This window comes from Ruditapes philippinarum, unplaced genomic scaffold, assembly GCF_026571515.1.
Source record: "Ruditapes philippinarum isolate M1 unplaced genomic scaffold, ASM2657151v2 ctg4315_1_1_1_1, whole genome shotgun sequence".
Lineage (NCBI taxonomy): Eukaryota > Metazoa > Mollusca > Bivalvia > Venerida > Veneridae > Ruditapes > Ruditapes philippinarum.
Window position 1 is genome coordinate 16,503 of NW_026859033.1, and position 20,138 is coordinate 36,640.

A 20,138-nucleotide genomic window follows, 5' to 3' on the forward strand; every position below is an offset into this window, starting at 1 on the left:
TTTCCCTTTTCTCTGAATTGTAAGGTGTGGTTTGTACAAAAAATCTGTTCAGTTGCAATTGACCGGCAGACATTTTTTTTTACAATTTCTTAGAAAAAGCCGGGCCTACATGGCCTATAGGAAGCTAAACTTCTGAATTCTTATCCATTTAAACTTATACATTATGCTTAAACCAGAAAAACAACAGAAGAAAACACAATGATAAATCTTTTGATATATTATAATAATTATCAACTGATATAAAGAATATCATAAAGAAATCAATTAACATCAAAATACTAAAGAAAACCACTAACAGTTAAATACAATGTACACGTAAAAGCATGTAGAAAATTGTACAATATAAATAAATACATACAGGAACTATAAACTAACAACATTTAACACCACATTAATTATGGTTTTGAAATTTATAAATGACAATTTTAAAGAAACTTTAGATACCCTTTCTTATCTCAAATCTTCCTTCTCTGAAATGAATGTCAGACTTTATGAACACAGGTCATGTACTTGTCATAATCAATCTCCGACTGTAGGTCAATGCATCATTATTGGTGGGACATGCTTTTTGCAGTCAAGGCCACACTGACCTTGACCTTTGATTAACTAAACTCAAAATCGTATGAGGTCATCTACACTAGTAATAAACAAACTCCGCAACAGATTTAACAATTCTAAGCCAAAGTGTTGTCCTGTTATATGTTTGACAAGGTATTTTGTGGCAAAGGTCAAAGCGACCTTGACCTTTGAACAAATACCCCAAAATCAATAGAAGAAATCTTTATGTTGATAGAAAGATGACATGTAAAGTAGTACTGTACAAATGGATATATTTGCGTCACAAAAGTTTTGCAAATGCCCAAAGGTAGATTTTTTGCGTGCACAAATGTTTGAAAATAAAAGGGACATAACTTTGTCCCCCCAAAAAGTAATCTTAGGGCTGAAGATTGAATTACAAATACAAAAACACAAAATGGTAGGCCAAGGTCAAACAATTGAATATTCTATAAAAACAACAGTAACTGATGACAACAATCATTTTGGATAAAACATTGAATGCATAAATGGTCACACTTTTTTCATAGCATCAAAATGGACATTTAAGAGTTTGTGAATTTCTTAAGAAAATCTTGCATGAACAATATATATACTTATTGCATGTAGTTTAGTCAGATGCTGGTTTGATTAAAGAACAAACTTTACAAACAACATTGAGATAATCAATAATAAAAAAGCAAATTATGTAATCTATAACAGAGACCTTTGTTAATGAAATTTGTATGTTTTGGTAATGAAATTTGTATGTTTTATCATATTTGTATGTTTTATCATATTTGTATGTTTTATCATAGTATAAAAAGACCATTGCCATTGTCTAAAGTTTAATTTATTGAGCCTTTATTTTACATATTTAGAGGTATCCTGCATTTTTATGACAAATATACATATCTTATTTAAATATTTTAGCAGTGAAAATATCTGCAATGAGATATTGAAATTTATCATGTTATTCCATTGATTTCTGCTGATAAAGTGCATGCCTGATAACTTTAGCTATATCAGTCATCCTGTAGCTTTATCAGACACCTCATCAATACAAACTAAAATAAAGAGAATGGAATATTCTTACCTCTAACTAGTTTGAAAATATGAAGCTGATAAACTTTTAATCAAATTGGCACTTAAACATTAAGCTGATAGATAAACTTTAAATCAAATTGGCACTTAAACATTTAAGTCTCTCTTACATTTGACTAAAAACATTCAGGACTATTTCTTATTGATATGACCCTAAGCGTATTACTGTTCGCGGAAGTTCTTGACAGGTTTTTGTTTCATTTGAAGTTAAAATAAAAGAAGGAACTCATACATGTATTTAATTGAAAACATGATAAATAGAATACCAAGCAAGTGTCTGATATCATAGCCTTGCCTGTTAAATTTTGTAATATCAAACACTAGCATACAGGTATTCTCTATATACAGACATGTTGAACAGCAAGAGGGATAGCCTGAATGAACTGCATTATATAATACAAACATGTATCAAATAATAAATAAAGGGAGGAAATAAAAAGCGCTTTTCCTTCAATAAAATGCCATATCTCCTTTTTGTCCATAAAATAATACTGTCAGGCTTTTTGATCATAAACAAGAGTGCAAGGATGCCCCTATATAGCTCACCTGTTACACCTTGCCAGATACATGTATGGTTTATCCTGAATCATATTTTGCTTCTGTTGCCTTTTAGCAATTAATTAAGTTTTTAGAAAAATTTAGATTTTCTATATATTAAGGGAGGTCAAAATAATACTTTGTTTACATTTATTACTTAAACAGCAAAAAGCATTTATATCTGGCACTTCTTTCATGTAACATGCTTTAAAACCATCATTTTAAAATTATAAATTTCATATTTGCCCTTTATAAAGAAAGAAAAAATTATTTGTTTCAGAGGCATAATGTGCCTTTAACTATCAATCCTTAAAGCTCAGGTGAGCTTAAAATCAACAAAATTTAGCATTTACAATAAAAGGATGGTGATGATATGATAACAAATACTTGAGATGATAATTAAATTAAAATATGCAATAATATGTTCAAAAAGTGTACACACACACACACACACACACACACACACACACACCACAAACTTCAAAATAAATATTAAAGGGTCTAAAGTTATATTTAATGTTCATTTAACGTACGGAAACCAAATGAAATATTCATTGAACGCACATCAAAAGTATAAGAAAACCATACAAAATATTCCCTAACAAAATATTTCAGTCATTTTTAGTTCATTTAACAATGATTATGTGCATGTGCCATTTGCTTTCTCAGAAATTTACAAACATCAGTCTTCCATTTCAGGTACATGGCAAGATTTTTTTTTTTTAGATTAAGATACAAACACTCTATCAATTACATGTACATATAGTCCAATTTAAGGGATGCCACGGTCAAGAAAATGTTTACCGTTTAAACGGCAACTTAATATCCGTGTTTAAACAAGCAATTACCAAAATAATTCTTATATTTCAATTGGTTTTTTATTATAAGACAACACATTTTGTCCGTATTTTGTTATACTCGACAACTATGACAAAACATATCTGTTTATGAAGAAACTGTTGTCCTTTAGGATCGTTCTGTACAGTAAATGGTACAATAGCAAGCAATTGGAAAAAATACATTTGAAATTCAACAGAATGTTATATCTTGTCATAAAGAAACAAAAGTAATGGTAAAACCCAATCTAAAGTTGCTTCAGCTATTGGTCATATATATACTAACCTTGGTTTCTGGTTATTCAACTTTCTAACTGGTTTTTAATTTTGGTTAAAAACTGACCCAACCCATTTAAATGGATAAACATGACACCCCTAAGGCCATTATAAAGCTTTATACCATATAAGTTATTCTGTAAATGACTCCACATGGAGCTGTGGACTAGTATAATACTGGTATCTCCTCCAAACTATGAGATCTTTATATCAATCACTACAAGTTACAAGTATGATAATTTGTATTTGTGAACCAATAACCTTCTGGAACCACAAATGATCAGCTTTTGCCATCAGTATAGAGCAGGCCAGCCTGTACTTCCATGCAGTCTAAACCAGTCTCTAATGTGTTAGAAGCCCAATTTTTCTTATTTTGATACTGACCTCCCTTAAACTTAAATGGACTGTTCCAAACTCGAATCTTGGCAAAAGTCACTAAAGCAAGAGTCAAATGCTACCAGTATGTGGCAATATTAAAAAGTAACTAAGTACCTAATCTAAGTACCATTGCACTTTTTTCTGGTCCTTTTCTAAAACTAGCAGAACTGAAGATTGCATACTGCATAAAAAGCCATTTCTAAGAGATGTAGGTGATGATAGAATTTTTATTGTCTCTAATGAATAAACACGGTCAGACAGACTGTGTCTGCAATTTTCATTTATTATGTTTACATAGCTGTCCAGGAATTCTCCATTGAATATTTTTAGAATGTTTCAAGTTATTAGATCACAGATTTCTGGACTATCAGAGAGGGGGTCATGCAAGATATTAAAATGTTTTCATTACTTAACTGACACTTCTATAAATTGGACAATACAAAAACAGAAAACTGGAACAAAAACAAATATTAAGCTTAAATACATAACATTCAGTCTTCAGTTAACCCTTAACCTGCTGGACCAAAAAGTAATACGCCTTTGCCACCAGTATAGAGCCAGGTTAAAGGGTTAGCTACCATTTTTCATCCTGACATCACCAAAACTGGCAGACCAACTGCATATTTTTATCTTGATATCTCCAACAATTGATGGCTGACCAACTGCATATTTTTATCTTGATATCTCCAACAATTGATCGGTGACCAAAGGCATATTTTTTATCTTGATATCTCCAGTCCAAAATTTATGAGCAATCTGAACAGGCTCTATATTGTTAGCTAACCATTTTTCAACCCGACATCACCAAAACTGATAATGGACAGTTCCAAATATTGGACGCTGGATGAGTCCATTTAAGAAATTTGACAGGTTAAGGGTTAAAACAAAATAAGCACAGCATACAAATGATTATCACATGTTCTTAAACTAAAATCTTACACTAAAATCAGTGATTTTTTTTCTTTTCATTATTTTGCAACAAACCATACATGTTTTTACATGATAAAAGATACAAGAAAACTTAAACAACTTTTTCAAACACTCACTTTTTTCAGATGATGATACATACTTTATTAGTGATGTTTTTCATACAAAACCACATTTGAGCATACTAGGAAAAATCTTTAGGATTTTTTGGGGAAATAATTGGGATAAAATTGGGAAATTCAAACAATACTGTCTATTAGGAAAAGGCTAATTTCAACCCTAATTTTATGCAAAAAGAAAGTTAAAAAATTCACTGACTAGAATGGCACGGAATAGCAAATAAATATGAGTAATATTATTCTATAAGAATGAAGACATGATATGAATGAAAGGGTGAGGTCAGCTTAAAACTTTGGAAAAATCAAGTCAATTACACAAGAAACGCACTTTGTACATTGTTCTACACTAAATCTCATTGGCCGTTGTTAAATCACAGATGACAGTTTTTTCACAAGAACAGATGACAAGTTTTTCTGTATGACATTTGACAAATTTTTCACTATAATGATAACACTATCTTGTTCTAGCACCTCTGTTTTTCACTGATCTTTGCATAACTTTTATAATCCTATACGGGTCAGTGTTCGCATTGGATGCCTGAAATAAAACAATAAACAGTACATTTATAATACAACCTTCGAAAAAGCAACAACCTTTGCAAAACAAATATTTTGTTTATTGCTCTAGAGAGGTGAAATTTCATGTGAATTGTCACTTCAGGAAGACATTATACTGTTCTTATTGAAAGGTTATTGGTGTACAATCAGCCACCAGCAAAGGCCGCCTTGAACATAATTTCAAAACTGATCAATGGCAGAATATGTTCAGCAACTACCTTTAAAATATGCATTATATTCTACGCTAGCCTACCTAGAAAGTATTTTTAAAATATAAAATAATGTCTTTATTCTATATCCAAGCAACAATATTAACTATTATTTCAATTACATTTTTAAAATAATAGGGTAAGCCAAAAAAAATACAGGATTCGAACCCACAGCTTCCAAAATTTATGTATTTCTGAAAATTTATAGACTGTGCTTTCCAGCTGTTAGCACATTTGTTTTTCCGCCAATTTATGACTGAAAAGTACTTAACATGGACAAAAATAAAACAGAAAACCTCTACCACAGTCATTTAATTTCATCTCTATAATGTTGCGTGAATACAATTAAAAAATGTAAATTCCTATTTATTTTTTTTATCTATTTAACAAAGCCAATGAACAAAATATATGATATTGGCACTTAAAATGGAAAATTTGAGCCGCGTCATGACAAAAACCAACATAGTGGGTTTGCGACAAGCATGGATCCAGACCAGCCTGCGCATACGCACAGTCTGATCAGGATCCATGCTGTTCGCTATCAGTTTCTCTAATTGTAATAGGGTTGGTAAGCGAACAGCATGGATCCTGATCAGACTGCGCAGGCTGGTCTGGATCCATGCTGGTCGCAAACCCATTATGTTGGTTTTGTCATGACACGGCTCTAATGAATCCAATCAAATCTAATCTTATCCAATCAGATCTAATTAACTCCGAGGATCATACAAGATACAAACATGTGATCAAAACAAGACTAATATTTCCTACCACTCATAATTTGTAGTCCAAGTGTATACCTTGTATTATGTAACTTTAAAAATTGTCACTTACCGCAAATAATTCTAAGGAGCTGACATCAGCACGTATATCGGCTACTGGCCCTCGTGTAAGTATACGTACATAAGCAGGAAGTGAATTACTACCAGTGACACCAGTCTACAAAATCATCAAAAAATCATCATTTTAATATATACAGTAAACACCACTTGCAACAATAATGCTTATAACTATATTCCTCTAATAACGATACTGATGCCACAGTCCTGTTTCATATTCGTTACCTCATGGATACAACAATATCCAGATACAACGATATATGGTTAACTTGACTGTTCCCTGAATAACGTTATAAACAGATTTTGCTGTATAGCATAATTTTACTACACAAACTTGTAGTACAGACTTTATAAAGTAAACCAGTCATTAAATGCCAAAGAGCAGTCTGTGACTGGGTAGTTAAGGTTGCTAACTTCAAATCACTTGCCCCTGACTGTTGTATGTGCAAATAACACCAAAATATACTTTGGATTCTTTCATGTGAGGTCAGTGGTTTTACATGGAGGTCAGTGGTTTTACACAAGTGCAAGTTGCGTAAAGAAAAAGTTATGTATTGTGCAGCACTTGAGGTCTTTCTCCACCAGTGAAGCTAGAGTAGCCATATATGATTTTTACACTGTCGGTCCAAGTTTAAACCCTACCAAATAAATAATTTCAAATGCTTCAATTTCAACGAATGTTGTTGAGAGTAAAAACATATCAAATTGTTTAAAGACAATTTATTGCAATATTCCTGATAATTCACATTAAGGTAGAACGCAACACTTTGCGAACTTTCGAGTAGCATCTTGAAAATTTGCATGCAAACAGTTGACCATATTTCTGATTAGGTTCGGTTGATTTTATTTCAATAGTTTCAGCCAATTTTTGTACACACGGCATCAAAGTTGACCATCAAAGCCCGTTTTTGAACACGACGTCGTTACGTATCCTTGGCAACTGTTACGGGTATTTCAACGTAATTGGCGGATAAAATATCTTAAATTTTACAGCATTCAACGGAAATTATTTTTTCCTTTAAGCAGATATAAAATTTATTGTTTTACCCTGAAAATTGTTTGAGTAATGAGAAGTTGACTTACTTTAAATTATAATCTTAATACCCCAAAGTTGCTAATGGACAGTTTCAAATAGAGAAGATGGACAAGTCCATTTAAGAAATTTAGGATGTTGAGGGCTTACATGCAACCATAAATACTTTAATCACAATTTGAGAGTTGATTGCAAAACTGTTGTAAGTCCTCCTTTATTTCATGTAAGTAACTGTAGTGTTGCAGTCATACCTCAATAAAATATTTGTATAGAGAGCTGTGTAATATATAAATGTTTCATATGAATATTTACACTGCTTTACAATACTGATGTATCATATAATCTCTGTTGCCAGGTATTTAACATGTGATAATAATAAAAACAATGATAACTGTCAAATATAAATGATTGAAAATGGTGATTATGATACGAAATATACAGATTAAGCGATTTTGTAACAGTTTTGTTAAATTTTATCAAGTTATGATAAAGACTGTTGTTTTTAGAGTGTAATCTGCTGATAAATTCATTTAAGCCTTTATATGATGGAATTTTTTTTTTTTTTTTTTTTTTTGCTGTTTGCAATGGCTATGAAAACCACTCTCTTAAGGGTGAGTTTTTCAATTGTGGGGTTAATATCTTTTTATAGTACTGATTTTTAAATCATTGAAAGAAGTTTTTGCTGGGTTGCAAAGATATTCTGCATTTTGTTAGAATGCAATGTTATGCTGACCTGTAGAAAGCTTGAAGTGACTTAGTGACCATACTGATAAAGGTCAAAGGTAGAAAACATAAAACATTTGCGAGCAAGTGAGTATTTCTGAATGAACTTGTCCATGTTTTAGCAAAACTATACTGTTGACTTATGTACTTCCAAATTTTTATCTTTATACCCTTAAAACTGATAATGGACTATTTTCTGAAAGTGGGCATTGGTCAATATAATTCAGGAAATTTTTAAGGGATAATTAAAAGTTTTTATACAAAATTTATCAATAGTAAAATTATATTGCTTCCAAAATCTTCTGGTCTATTCTGAAAAGAGTTGTAGCATAAAATGTCCCTGAATATTGTACGTAAACAGAATAAACGTTCCCGAACAAAATATTATTCTACTATTTCAAGTACGGTTAACCGCTTTAACCATTTAGCAATGATTTTGTATATGAACCATTCACTTTCAATGTAATTCACTATCTTATATATTTCATATATTTTTGAAAGTATTTTGTTTTTAAATTGAAACAATAATTTTTGCTGCAGATATACAGTTTTATACACTTTAACATTTAACATATTGTACATCCAAAAAAATTGATAAAATGGTATTTAAATAAGTTCATTCAAGAGTTTACCATCAGAATGTAAAATTCTATTTATCATACTGTGATACATCCCTAAAATTGATAATAAACTGTTTTAAAATGGAAATTGGCCAACACCATTCAGAAAACTTGACCTGCATTTTCCGATGATATATCTTGATTTGAATGTGTGCAACCATTACCAAGATAATTAATGGAAACTGACGATGACGGAATGAGGGAAGGACGGCATGACAGAACAGGGTAACACTATATGCCCAGGCCATTTTATGGCGGGGGCATAATTAAGAGTTGACAATCACAATGAAAATATCAACTTACCATACTTGGAAGAGCTATGCCAGAACTAAAACATAAACTACCATCACCCATGTCATCCAAGAAACCTGAAAAAGGGCATACATTACTGAATATTAAAGGACAAAAGTAGGGATAAACATTTGTAATATGATTACTTCTGTTCTATTCTTATAATGCACTTGTCCAGTTTTTAATTTGAAACAGTCAATTCAAAGTTTTAAGGGGTTTAAACATTTAGTTCAGAAAATAGCAAATTATCATTTTAACAACTGGCATTAATATTTACTCTACCAATCCCCTTTCTTATGGTGACAAAAATGCACATAAGTACTATTTTTAGATGAATAAAAAAATGTACCTCTCATCACATAATACCAGAGTAGGTAAAAATCCCTGTCTGCCTTCTCACTGACTATTACAATCTCATTATCACGCTTTGGTACCTGGAAAGGAAGGGGAAAAAAGTGCAGTATGAAACATTGGACTAAATAAATATTCATCAAGTAATTATTAATTACAGGTCTCATATATCAAACACCACCCACCTGACTTTATTAACATTAAGCATTTTAATGAAAACTGAAAATGTAACACTTCATCTGCAACTTTAACTTACCACCACAAACATACCACTCTGTGCGTTATATCAGGCACAAACAGACACCTGAGTAAAACCAATGACATACTGTAAGCTAGCAGGATAGCTTTCTCACTTGAAATAATCTGAAGAACCTACAGCGGTGAGAGGCAAGGGGTTTGAAGCCAACGACCTTAACCACTCTGCAACAGACACCCCCAATTAATATATTCCATTGATTTTTTGTTTGTTTATTTTAATGTCAAACTCCTTTTAAGGTTTGCTGAGTCGTGCCAGGTTACTGATTCTAGCGTATCATAACCATTTATCACACAGATATAATTTGATTTTCTGGTTTTTATGTCGAATTTAACACAATTTTTGGTCATATCTCAGCAGTCAATGCCCCTGATTTGCTTTCCTGCATACCTAATCAATAATTACCAACTTTGCAAAACATCCACCTAATTTGCTTTCCTGGATAACTAACCAGTAATTACCAATTTCTCCACGACTGACACACTAACAATCCCACAGTTGAAAAAATAAAGCATCAAAAATAAATCTATCATGTAAACTGTAGACACTTACCAAATTAGCGAAGGCAACAGCTTTGCCATAGTTTACAGTAAGACCTAATATAGAATGCATCTCTATAATATCTGTGAAGTAATTATGATCCGGAACTTCAGTATTGTAATCTAATGCGGCCTTCTTCCATAACTCCATCACACCTTAAACAACCAGAAAATTTTATTTACTACATTATAATTAACAAAATGGTACAGTACCATGAAAATATGTCCATTTTTTCGGAATTCAGAAGTTCCAGTAATAAGAGGATATATTTGAATGAACTTATAAGGATAAAATACCCTACGATTTTCAGAGGGTCCGGTTTTCAGAGCTTTTACTGTAGTACAGTGAAATTATCTACACTGTTTAGTGAGATCACCTTAACTTATTCCTATTAAATCAAATGATCCAAAAAATTAAAGCATTTTAAATTAATATACATTAGAACAGAACATAAAGAAATATTTATTTTGTGAGCTCTGTTTAAAAGAGTTAGAGGCCTCCAGCTTTTTTAAAGGTTAAATATGTTATTTTTAGATACATGTTTCATATAATTGTCAAATCAAAAGAATTAAGGTGTAAAATGAAATTTGTCCTCAATAAATTAAACAAACAGTACAGAAACCCCTCGATACCTCTAATCTACCGTGTAAAGTAAAGCCAATCTTCTATTTTTAGAAACGAACATCACTGCATGCTGTAAATAGCTCTCGAGGTGTGTTTTGAAGAAGGCTTAGCAGTGATAAAATGCACTTTTCCTAGGTATTATTACTGAAATACTTAGTTTGAAACAACACACAATTGATTTTCCAACAACAAATAAAAGCTGAAGGCCTCTTTAAAACTATAAAATAGTCATCATCTTAGAATACTGACCTTGGTATGCATCTTTATCAAGGAAACCATGAATATGAGGATGAACTTGACTAGCCCCTGCATGAGGTAGAAGGTCCCATATCAATGATGGGTATTTATAGGAACTGTCTATTTTATACACTTTGTCAAACCTGAAATTTCCATGCAATAATAGTGTACCTAAGTCATTGAGATCAATTTATACAGTGATAGATTAAGATATACAATATCGATAGGAAAAAATCTGTTCCAGCTGTTAGGTAGGTTTTTCTGGTGTTATTTTTTTTCTTTTTTATATGAAACACTTTTATCTTACCATAAAGAAACATTATTTTAGCTATATATTGCTAGCTACAATTTAGCATTATTTAGCATTAACACAACAAAAATAAGCATTTTTTTTTTAATATAGACAATTACAAAATTAGCAATTCATAGCATTTTGAAAAAAACTAGAAATGTGTCCATAGGACACGGGTGCCCCCACCGCGCCACTGTTCTGTCAATCTTTTTACTAAGTCAAGGGAAATAACTCTACAAATACTGGATAAATCCACAAGCGAAACCCCAGGTGCAAATCTAAATATGCTGAGCAATCTGCCCATAAGGTTTAATGACTATGTCAAATCCTTTTTGAGTAACTTGCGACACAAGTTGAAAATTGCAAAAATTTTCTAAGTGAAGGGCAATAACTCTAAAAATACTAAATAAATCCAGACGAAAATACCTGTTGCACAACTGCACATGCTGATCAATATTCCTGTAAAGTTACATGACTCTAGGTCAAATACTTGTTGAGTTACGTGCGACAAATGTTGAAAATTGCAAAATTTTACTAAGTCAAGGGCAATAACTCTGAAAATACTAATAATATCCAGACGAAAATAACCAGGTGCACAACTACACATGCTGATCAACATTCCTGTAAAGTTTCATGACTCTAGGTCAAATACTTTTTGAGTTACATGCGACACAAGTTGAAAATTGCAAAATTTTACTAAGTCACGGGCAATTACTCTGAAAATGCTAAAAATATCCAGACGAAAATACCCAGGTGCACAACAACACATGCTGATCATAATTCCTGTAAAGTTTCATGACTCTAGGTCAAATACTTCTTGAGTTACATGCGACACAAGTTGAAAATTGCAAAATTTTACTAAGTCAAGGGCAATAACTCTGAAAATACTAAAAATATCCAGATAAAAATACCCAGGTGCACAACTACACATGCTGATCAACATTCATGTAAAGTTTCATGACTCTAGGTCAAATATTTTTTGAGTTACGTGCGACACAAAAGTGAACGGACGGACAGACGGACAAGGGTAAATCTAAATGCCCGCCACTAACGTGGGGGCACAATAAATAAAATAAAGCATTAATTACCACTGCTGGCTGGTAAGCATTAGATCTAAGAATTGTTCTTGTGTCCAGTTATGTGGATGATGGGATTTTAACATAAACAGTGCATGCCATCGGTCAAGCTTAAACGTATTCGAGGCACTGTAAGAATATTTATTGTCAATACGTCCAAACACATCCTGGGCAGTGGAGTCTTTATATTTACAGAAATCACAGCTGTCTTTTGTCTCTCTAGCAATCTGGTCGATGCTGGAACACAATTTTTTTTTTTTTACATAAATATAAATTTACAAAGATACATAGATTGAGGGATTTGAATTTAAAAATATAACAAGAGCTCTCTGAGAAGCGGCACCCTCTTGTGACAATGTGAACTCATCAAGGTAGAAGCTTCTTAATAAGTTTGTGATAGCTTTTAAGTACCGAATGTCATGACCATAAATGAAAACTTATCCAAAATGTTAACTAAAGAGTAATATGCCTTTTGGTAAAATTTTTAACTAAAAAGTTGAGCTTTCCACAGTTGTAGAGCCAGTTTAAAATAAGCAGGCTGGCCTGGCTCTGTACTGGTGACAATGGGTAATTAATCACTTTCACTTCCAGCAGGTCATTAGATGGTTAATAGCTTTATTTAAGACAACACAGATTTATCAACTTGGTAAGTTTCAAGGAAAATCTTGATGCAAAGTATTAATTGGTACCTTAATTGATAAACGATTATATATTTTATAAGTTTTTCAAAAAAATTACTTTTGATATATATTATAGTGATTAAAAGTTAAATTTTATGAAAATACTAACTTGACATTTCAAACAGCAAATAATTTTCATTGTTTAGATTATGATGTAATTTCAATGACATCAACAGTGTCATCACTTTTAACTCCACATGGACCAAATCCACTAGATGAGGGTTAATTTGTTTAAAAAATGAACTTACTATTGTCGTTCAGGAATTTTAGGTATAGACATAGGACGTTTACTCCTGATAGGGTTATACACATTCTGTTCACGTGTATATCTATTATACACGGATATGATTTTCTGAAAACATAAACACAATCATACATTGTTCATATTAAAGGCCCATAATCCCTCAGAAATGCTATCATTTTTTCTTGTCGAAAAACTTTTTTTATTTTTATTTCATGCATCTTGTTACAGTAACCAAAAAATAAGCATTGCCATATACTTAAATTAACTTTACCTGATTTTGTTATGTTGGCAAGTTGTATAATTATAGTGAATTAATATTTTGTATGGAAGTCAAAATACTACTTTGTTTACATTTTTGCTACCTTTATGACACATATATGCATGTTCAGAGGTACTTCTTCACTTGTTAAGCATCTAACATGCTCTTAATCCATTATCAAAACAATACTAAACATGTTTGACATTTCTAAAAAAATATACAAAACATATGGATTTCTGAGGCATAATGTGCCTTTAAATAGCATCTATACTTTTGGCTTATGTTTATTTTGGTAGGTTTAACAATGTGCTCTAAATTTAAAAGATTTCCAAAATAAATACCTTAAAAATAAGGTTGTCATTGATAGAAAATTTTGTATTGATACAGTAAAAGCAGATTAATGACAATATATGCATATTTCAAATTAAATATCTAGTACAGTGGAAACCACAGGGAGATATTGGTTTTAATTTGTATCAATATGCTAAATTATGAATCAATACTGACTCAAACATTGATGATACATTGTATATTGATATTGTTGTATACATTGACAGTCCTATGTTAAAATCATATTTGATTCACATCTTGAACCTATATTTCCTAGTTAAATTTTAATCAAAAGCTGTGGCCTTAACTATTGTCAAAGACTTGACAGTCAAAAAAGAACTTGACTGGTAAAAACTTTTAAGTAAAGAATATAAAGAAAGGGTCATAAATATGCATGCCATAAGTTATATAGTATGTATCAAAAGGTTCAGTGAAAAATTGGGGAGACAAAACAAGAGCTGTTGGTAGGACAGCATGCTCAACTATTCTCAGTGTTTGATAGAAAAACAAGAGCATGAGAAACACAGAATTCTTTTTAAGTTCAAAGGGCAATAAATCTGTCAAAATCCATGTTCAGATTTACAGGCCTTGGATAGTGACCTCCTATTATGCTCTCATATCAGTGTATGAAGTTTCAACACATTCTCTTCAATATGTTTCAAGATATCAACATGCATGCAAAACCATAACCAAAGTGTGATGCCTTTCTTCAAAAGGTTGACCTTAAAACTAGCACTGTCAGACAAGGAAGCAAATCCCATGGCAGACACTCTGTTGTGTATGACAGCTTCACATACTTAACAAAAAAAGTGTCATTTTGGCACCTTATCAATCACATGAGATTCATTCCTATATGTAGTGAATGTTAGTAATATTAATTGAAGAAATAGGGTTATTGGTTCCCATTGAGATGTGGCATTTGTGACCAGAGGGGTATCATAAATATAGCTTTAGTAGGTGTGTTTTACTAGTATATAACTCTATGTAACATAAAAAAAAATACCCAGGGTGGGCATAATTTTGACCACTGGGCTTCATTGGCCATCAGAGAGAAATATTTTTAAAACTAAGTTTTATTAAAATTTATGCACAGACTAGGACCATTTCTTTATTAAATTTTGTAGAGGGCCACCTAAGGCTTCATATGCAGAAAAATATATGCTTGCTTCATTAAGGGCCATAATGATAATAAAAAACTTTAAATACTTAAGCATTTGTAGTTAACAGCATACCTGCTTTTTTGCCTCAGCAAATAATTCTTCCTTATTTCCAAGCCATTTTCTAACTTTTGAAGAGAAAGCATCTGGGATAACTATTTCTGCCTCCTGGAATGTTAGCCTGAATAACTTCAGAAATGTGAAAAACAGCTTCCTGCAATAGTAAAGGGCCAATTTTATTTGGTTGATTTTAGATCACACCAACACAGTACATGTAAAGGTCATATGGGGACCTTCCAGCTTTACCGTGGAGGAAGACCTTCCGTTCATTATTTCAGGCACAAATGGGGAAAAAAGGCAAAAATAAAAGGCATTGATCCTCATTGCATTCTAAATAAGCAACATCCCAATTCAGCACAATTTTAATACATTCACTCGTTATTTTAAAGCTTTTTTTCACTGGAAATAGTATTTGTAAAACAAAAACATAGTTGGCCAACTGTAGCATAAACACTGTAGGAAAATAAGGTTACCTGCACTCTTTATCTTTGGACTTCCTCCACTCAGTCATCATGACCTCTAGATCTTCAAATACATCTGGTGTACCAGTCTTCAAACATGAATGCTCAAACCATAACTGCAAGTACATTGTATACACTGAAAACCTGTTTTAAAACCACCTCTGAATAAGCATAACCCTGTAGATAAAGGCCACTTTTCTATAACCCTTAATTGATTAAATAAAATAAAGAAACCTCAATATAAAGACCACTTGTCTATAAACAGCATTATTTGTCTTCTACGAGTGGCCTAAATTTGTTCACAGGTATGTCAGTATATATAAATTATGACATCAGTTCAATGGGATCTTAAGGAGAGTTGAATTCTAACCTTTAACCTGCCTGCCATATTAATGAATGAACTTTTGAAGCTTTGACTTTGGAATGACTGAGTTAAGACCCTTGTTGTACAGGTTGGCTAGGCTCTAAATACTGCTACCAATGGATAAAGGTGCGTTGAATCGTAAAATGCGTGAAATACTGGCCAATGATTAGCGGTGATTTATGCTCCAATAAACACGACAGCAGTCGGTAATTTCCGCTGAAAAAGGTTTAGTGGCCTTTTCTTACGAATATAAATGGAAATATCGCTGTGGTAAATTACCATTCAATGGGACCTTTAAGCTTAAGATTTGTAACGGTCAAACATGCAAAATCTAAGTTTAAATGGCTGATGGAAAAATCGCGCAAAGCATTAATATGTAACCTGTTGATTGGTTGATTCATTTAATCATTACAAGCAAATAAAACATTACAATTATACCTTAACTCTGTTACAGCAAGAAACTGAAATCAGTTTTCTTTAAACCATTTGCATGCTGGGAAATTGTCTTCTGCTTAAAATGTCATCTTCTGAATATATGAATTAACTTATTAAATCCAAAGTAAATTAAGTATGACAGTCAATCAGCTTGGTACCATATAATATTCTGTGGTATTCAGTATCTGGTCTGCTAGCAAGCTAATTGGTCTGGTACAAAGATGACAGGTCTGGTACCATTAGCTGACTGATCTGGTATCAAGCTATCTGGTCTGGTACCAAGCTAACTGGTCATGTATCAAGCTGTCTGGTCTGGTACCAAGCTGACTAATCAGGTACCAAGCTGACTGATCTGGTACCTAGCTGTCTGGTCCAGTACCAAGCTGACTGGTCTGGTACGAAGCTGACTTGTCAAGTACGAAGCTGACTGGTCTGGAACAAAGCTAACTGGTCATATACCAAGCTGACTGGTTGTGTACCAAGCTAACAGGTCTTAAACCTAGCTCACTGATCTGGTGCCTAGCTGACTGGTCTTGTACCAAGCTGACAAAACACACACAAACAAAGCAGGTTACTGTTTGAAATCTTACCTTGTCCTTGACTGGCTGTGATTTATATGGTAACCATTTGCTTGTGTCTGGGTTGAGGTGTGGAGGAAGACGCATGGTGCCCAACAGGAAGAATGTAACCATGCACAGTGAGAATAGAACGGCCACAGCTATCCATCGCCGGGCATTTGTGCAATTTCTCGCAGACTGTTGCATCAGGAATGAAAGACAGGTGTTACACAATCTGAAATTAAACGATTCTTTTTGTTAATTTCTAAATTTTTGAAAGTTAAAAATAGAAAAAATACATGTAATGTAAGAGCTGTCACAGGAACAACATGCTAGACTACTCACAGTATTTGATAGTAAAACAAGAGCCATGTTGAAATTTTCTACACTCAACAAAGGGTAATTTGTAATTTTCCTTAACAAGGGTGACATAAATATGCCTGTCACACTGTCACAAAAGCTTTAGGTGGAGACATGGACAAATAAAGTGTGGCAAGCAAGTTGGTCTCTTTACATATTTAAATATTTTACCTCTATGTAAGACCTTGACCTTGGTTGCAGGGACCTGAATTTTGTGCGGGACACTCATTCTCACACTGATGAGAATTTGTATTTTTGCAGAAGTTTTGCTCAGGACTAGCATTTTTAATTAGCTCTAAATGTGACCTTGACCTTTGATCTAGGGACCTGAATCATGGGTGGTGAACATTTCTATAAAGTATTATAAAAATTCTTCCATGCAATTAGAAGATATGCTCCAGACAAAATCTGAATATTTCATCATCTCAAGTGACCTTGACCTTGCACATATTGACCTAAATTACATGTGTCACAGCCAAAGTCATGATAATAGCCATTTGTGTTACAATCCCTCAATAAACGATGACTAAATGGTTGCTATACACATCTTCATATTTTTATCTGAATGTTGACCTCTATTTGTGACCTTGAACTTGGTTGCAGGGACCTGAATTTTGCATGCGACACTGACTGCCTTTCAATGGTGAACATTTGTGCCAAGTCAAATACTGAAATCCCTCTATCCATATAGAGGTTTTGCTCATTTTTCAATAACCTCTAAGTGTGACCTTGACCTTTGACCTAAAGACCTGGTTCAAGTGCATGACACGGTTTCTCACAGAGATGTTTTACTAGAAATATGCTGCTGACAAAATTGCACGCTGCCGAATCACCAGGGGCATTCCCATAATATGTCCTGGTTTACAAACGGGTGTATAAACATGATGAATGGTTAAATCCATACTGAAAGATAATGAAGTCCATTTAAGATACATATCACGTCCTCTTGGTTAACATTTCTGCAAAGTAATTTCAATTTCCTTCCACCAGTTCAAAAGACACAGACAGACATGAAAATGATAACAGCCGGATGGCCAATCAAGTGAAAAGCCATAAAAAAATACTTGAGAAATAAAAGTGATAGCATTTTTAAGCTATAATGGGCCTTTAAAATAATTTAAAGAGATCTTGAAATCATTTGTTTTGGTTTATAAAAAAATGTAAATATGTCATTAAGAGTTAATCAAATTTTCATTTTTTTGTTTAAAAACGCAATCTCTTTATTTACTTATCTATACTATTAAGACATTAAATAATTGCAAACATCAATCTTGATAATTATCTATAATGTTCAATACAACAAAAAGAACACAAACTAAATATGCACAGAGCAAATGCTCCATTATAAAATATTATAACTTTTAAAGAACCAAATGCAACCACAAAACAAAACCTGACTTTTATTATAACAAAACCAAAACTTCAACTGAAAGAAAATTAGATGTTCTCTCAGATTGATAAAGGGTGTGATAAGATAAATATTTTGGCTACAAAATAAAACGATTTTACAACACTTTACATTCCACATAAAAAAACACACACCATAAACAGGAAGGATATGATAACACTCTAGGATGAAGACAATACACCAAGAACTAATAAAGTTATGATCAACATACAAGATTGCAGATGGCATCCGCAACATGACTGTAACAATGCCTCTATGATTTTGAAAAAAAAAGTCGAGCTAAAAATATGTTAAAATCAACATAAAAAACAACCAACCAAACAAAAACAAAAACATACACATTCATCATACAAAAATAAAACATTGAAATATATAGTTTTTTTTATTCTTATACTGCCCCCTAGAGAAAGGCCTAGAAAGTTTGTTCTGATAAAGGTTTCCGATTATTTTCAGTTACCTAATTTTGTTGACAGATTATTTCCAGTTACCTTATTTTGTTGACAGATTATTTCCAGTTACCTTATTTTGTTGACAGATTATTTCCAGTTACCTTATTTTGTTGACAGATTATTTCCAGTTACCTTATTTTGTGAACGGATTGTTTCCAGATTAACAACATTTTAATATCGTGCAGCTTAATGTCAGCCTGTTTCCATAAATGCCATTTTCTTAAGGGTTATAATAGTTTTATTATATTTAGGGGAGACAAGACACAGAAAATTTAAGGGCATGGCCTTACTTAAATTTCACCTAATTAAGATTAACCAAGCTTAATTTTGTTTAACTTCCTTCAGTTAGTTTATAACTACATAGGAATAAGTGAACCATTTCTTATATTATGTATACTATATATATTTCTTATATAAGTTTAAGTTGAAGTTGTATCAGTAATGATTATCAAATACATGTAGAAATTATCAATGTTTACAATAATATTTTAACTCTTTTATAAAGTTTTAGCATTAAGGGAAAGCTCTGAGTGCTAAATTAACAACAGTACAAGATCCGCGGAGTAACACCCTTTTCTCCGCTGAATAACACCCTTTTCTATGTTTAGAAATGAACGTCACTGATGCTTAATAAATACATACATGTAGTTCTGGGCAAGCTGTTTGAAATTTGAAGAAGGCTTAACAGTGATACGATACACTTTTCCAAGATAAAATTTTAAAACTGAAATACAAATTAGTTTGAAACAACACAAGAATTGTTTTTTCCAACAGAAAAAAAATGCTGACAATATCTCTTGATTTAGGTGATTGGCCTTTGCCTCCACTTAGAGACCGCCCTGTAATATCTGTGCTGTCTGACCTGGCTAAATTCTGTTGGGATTTTTATCTTTTGATATCTTAATCCATTAAATCTTGAATGAATCATTCAAATTTAAAGCTGAGGGCTAATCCATTTCACAAATTTAGCAGGTATGAGCAGCCTTAAACTTAAGCCTAAATGTATTATATTTCAAA

At 32.4% G+C, this 20,138-nt stretch overlaps 1 protein-coding gene across 3 annotated transcripts in view; it reads right to left on the reverse strand.

Annotated features, from left to right (window-relative positions):
* Positions 1-287: 287 nt before the first annotated feature.
* Positions 288-20,138, reverse strand: part of LOC132754948 (uncharacterized) — a 29,745-nt gene continuing 9,894 nt past the window's right edge. For all 3 annotated transcript variants that reach the window (XM_060745702.1, XM_060745701.1, XM_060745703.1), the window contains 11 exons: positions 16,938-17,139; positions 15,561-15,664; positions 15,103-15,241; positions 13,286-13,389; positions 12,370-12,594; positions 11,002-11,132; positions 10,141-10,283; positions 9,331-9,415; positions 8,994-9,058; positions 6,310-6,414; positions 288-5,249 (listed from right to left, as the gene is read on the reverse strand). In XM_060745702.1, coding sequence (XP_060601685.1) covers positions 5,166-5,249; positions 6,310-6,414; positions 8,994-9,058; positions 9,331-9,415; positions 10,141-10,283; positions 11,002-11,132; positions 12,370-12,594; positions 13,286-13,389; positions 15,103-15,241; positions 15,561-15,664; positions 16,938-17,139 — 1,387 coding nt within the window. In that variant the 3' untranslated portion in view covers positions 288-5,165. The remainder of the gene's footprint in view (positions 5,250-6,309; positions 6,415-8,993; positions 9,059-9,330; positions 9,416-10,140; positions 10,284-11,001; positions 11,133-12,369; positions 12,595-13,285; positions 13,390-15,102; positions 15,242-15,560; positions 15,665-16,937; positions 17,140-20,138) is intronic.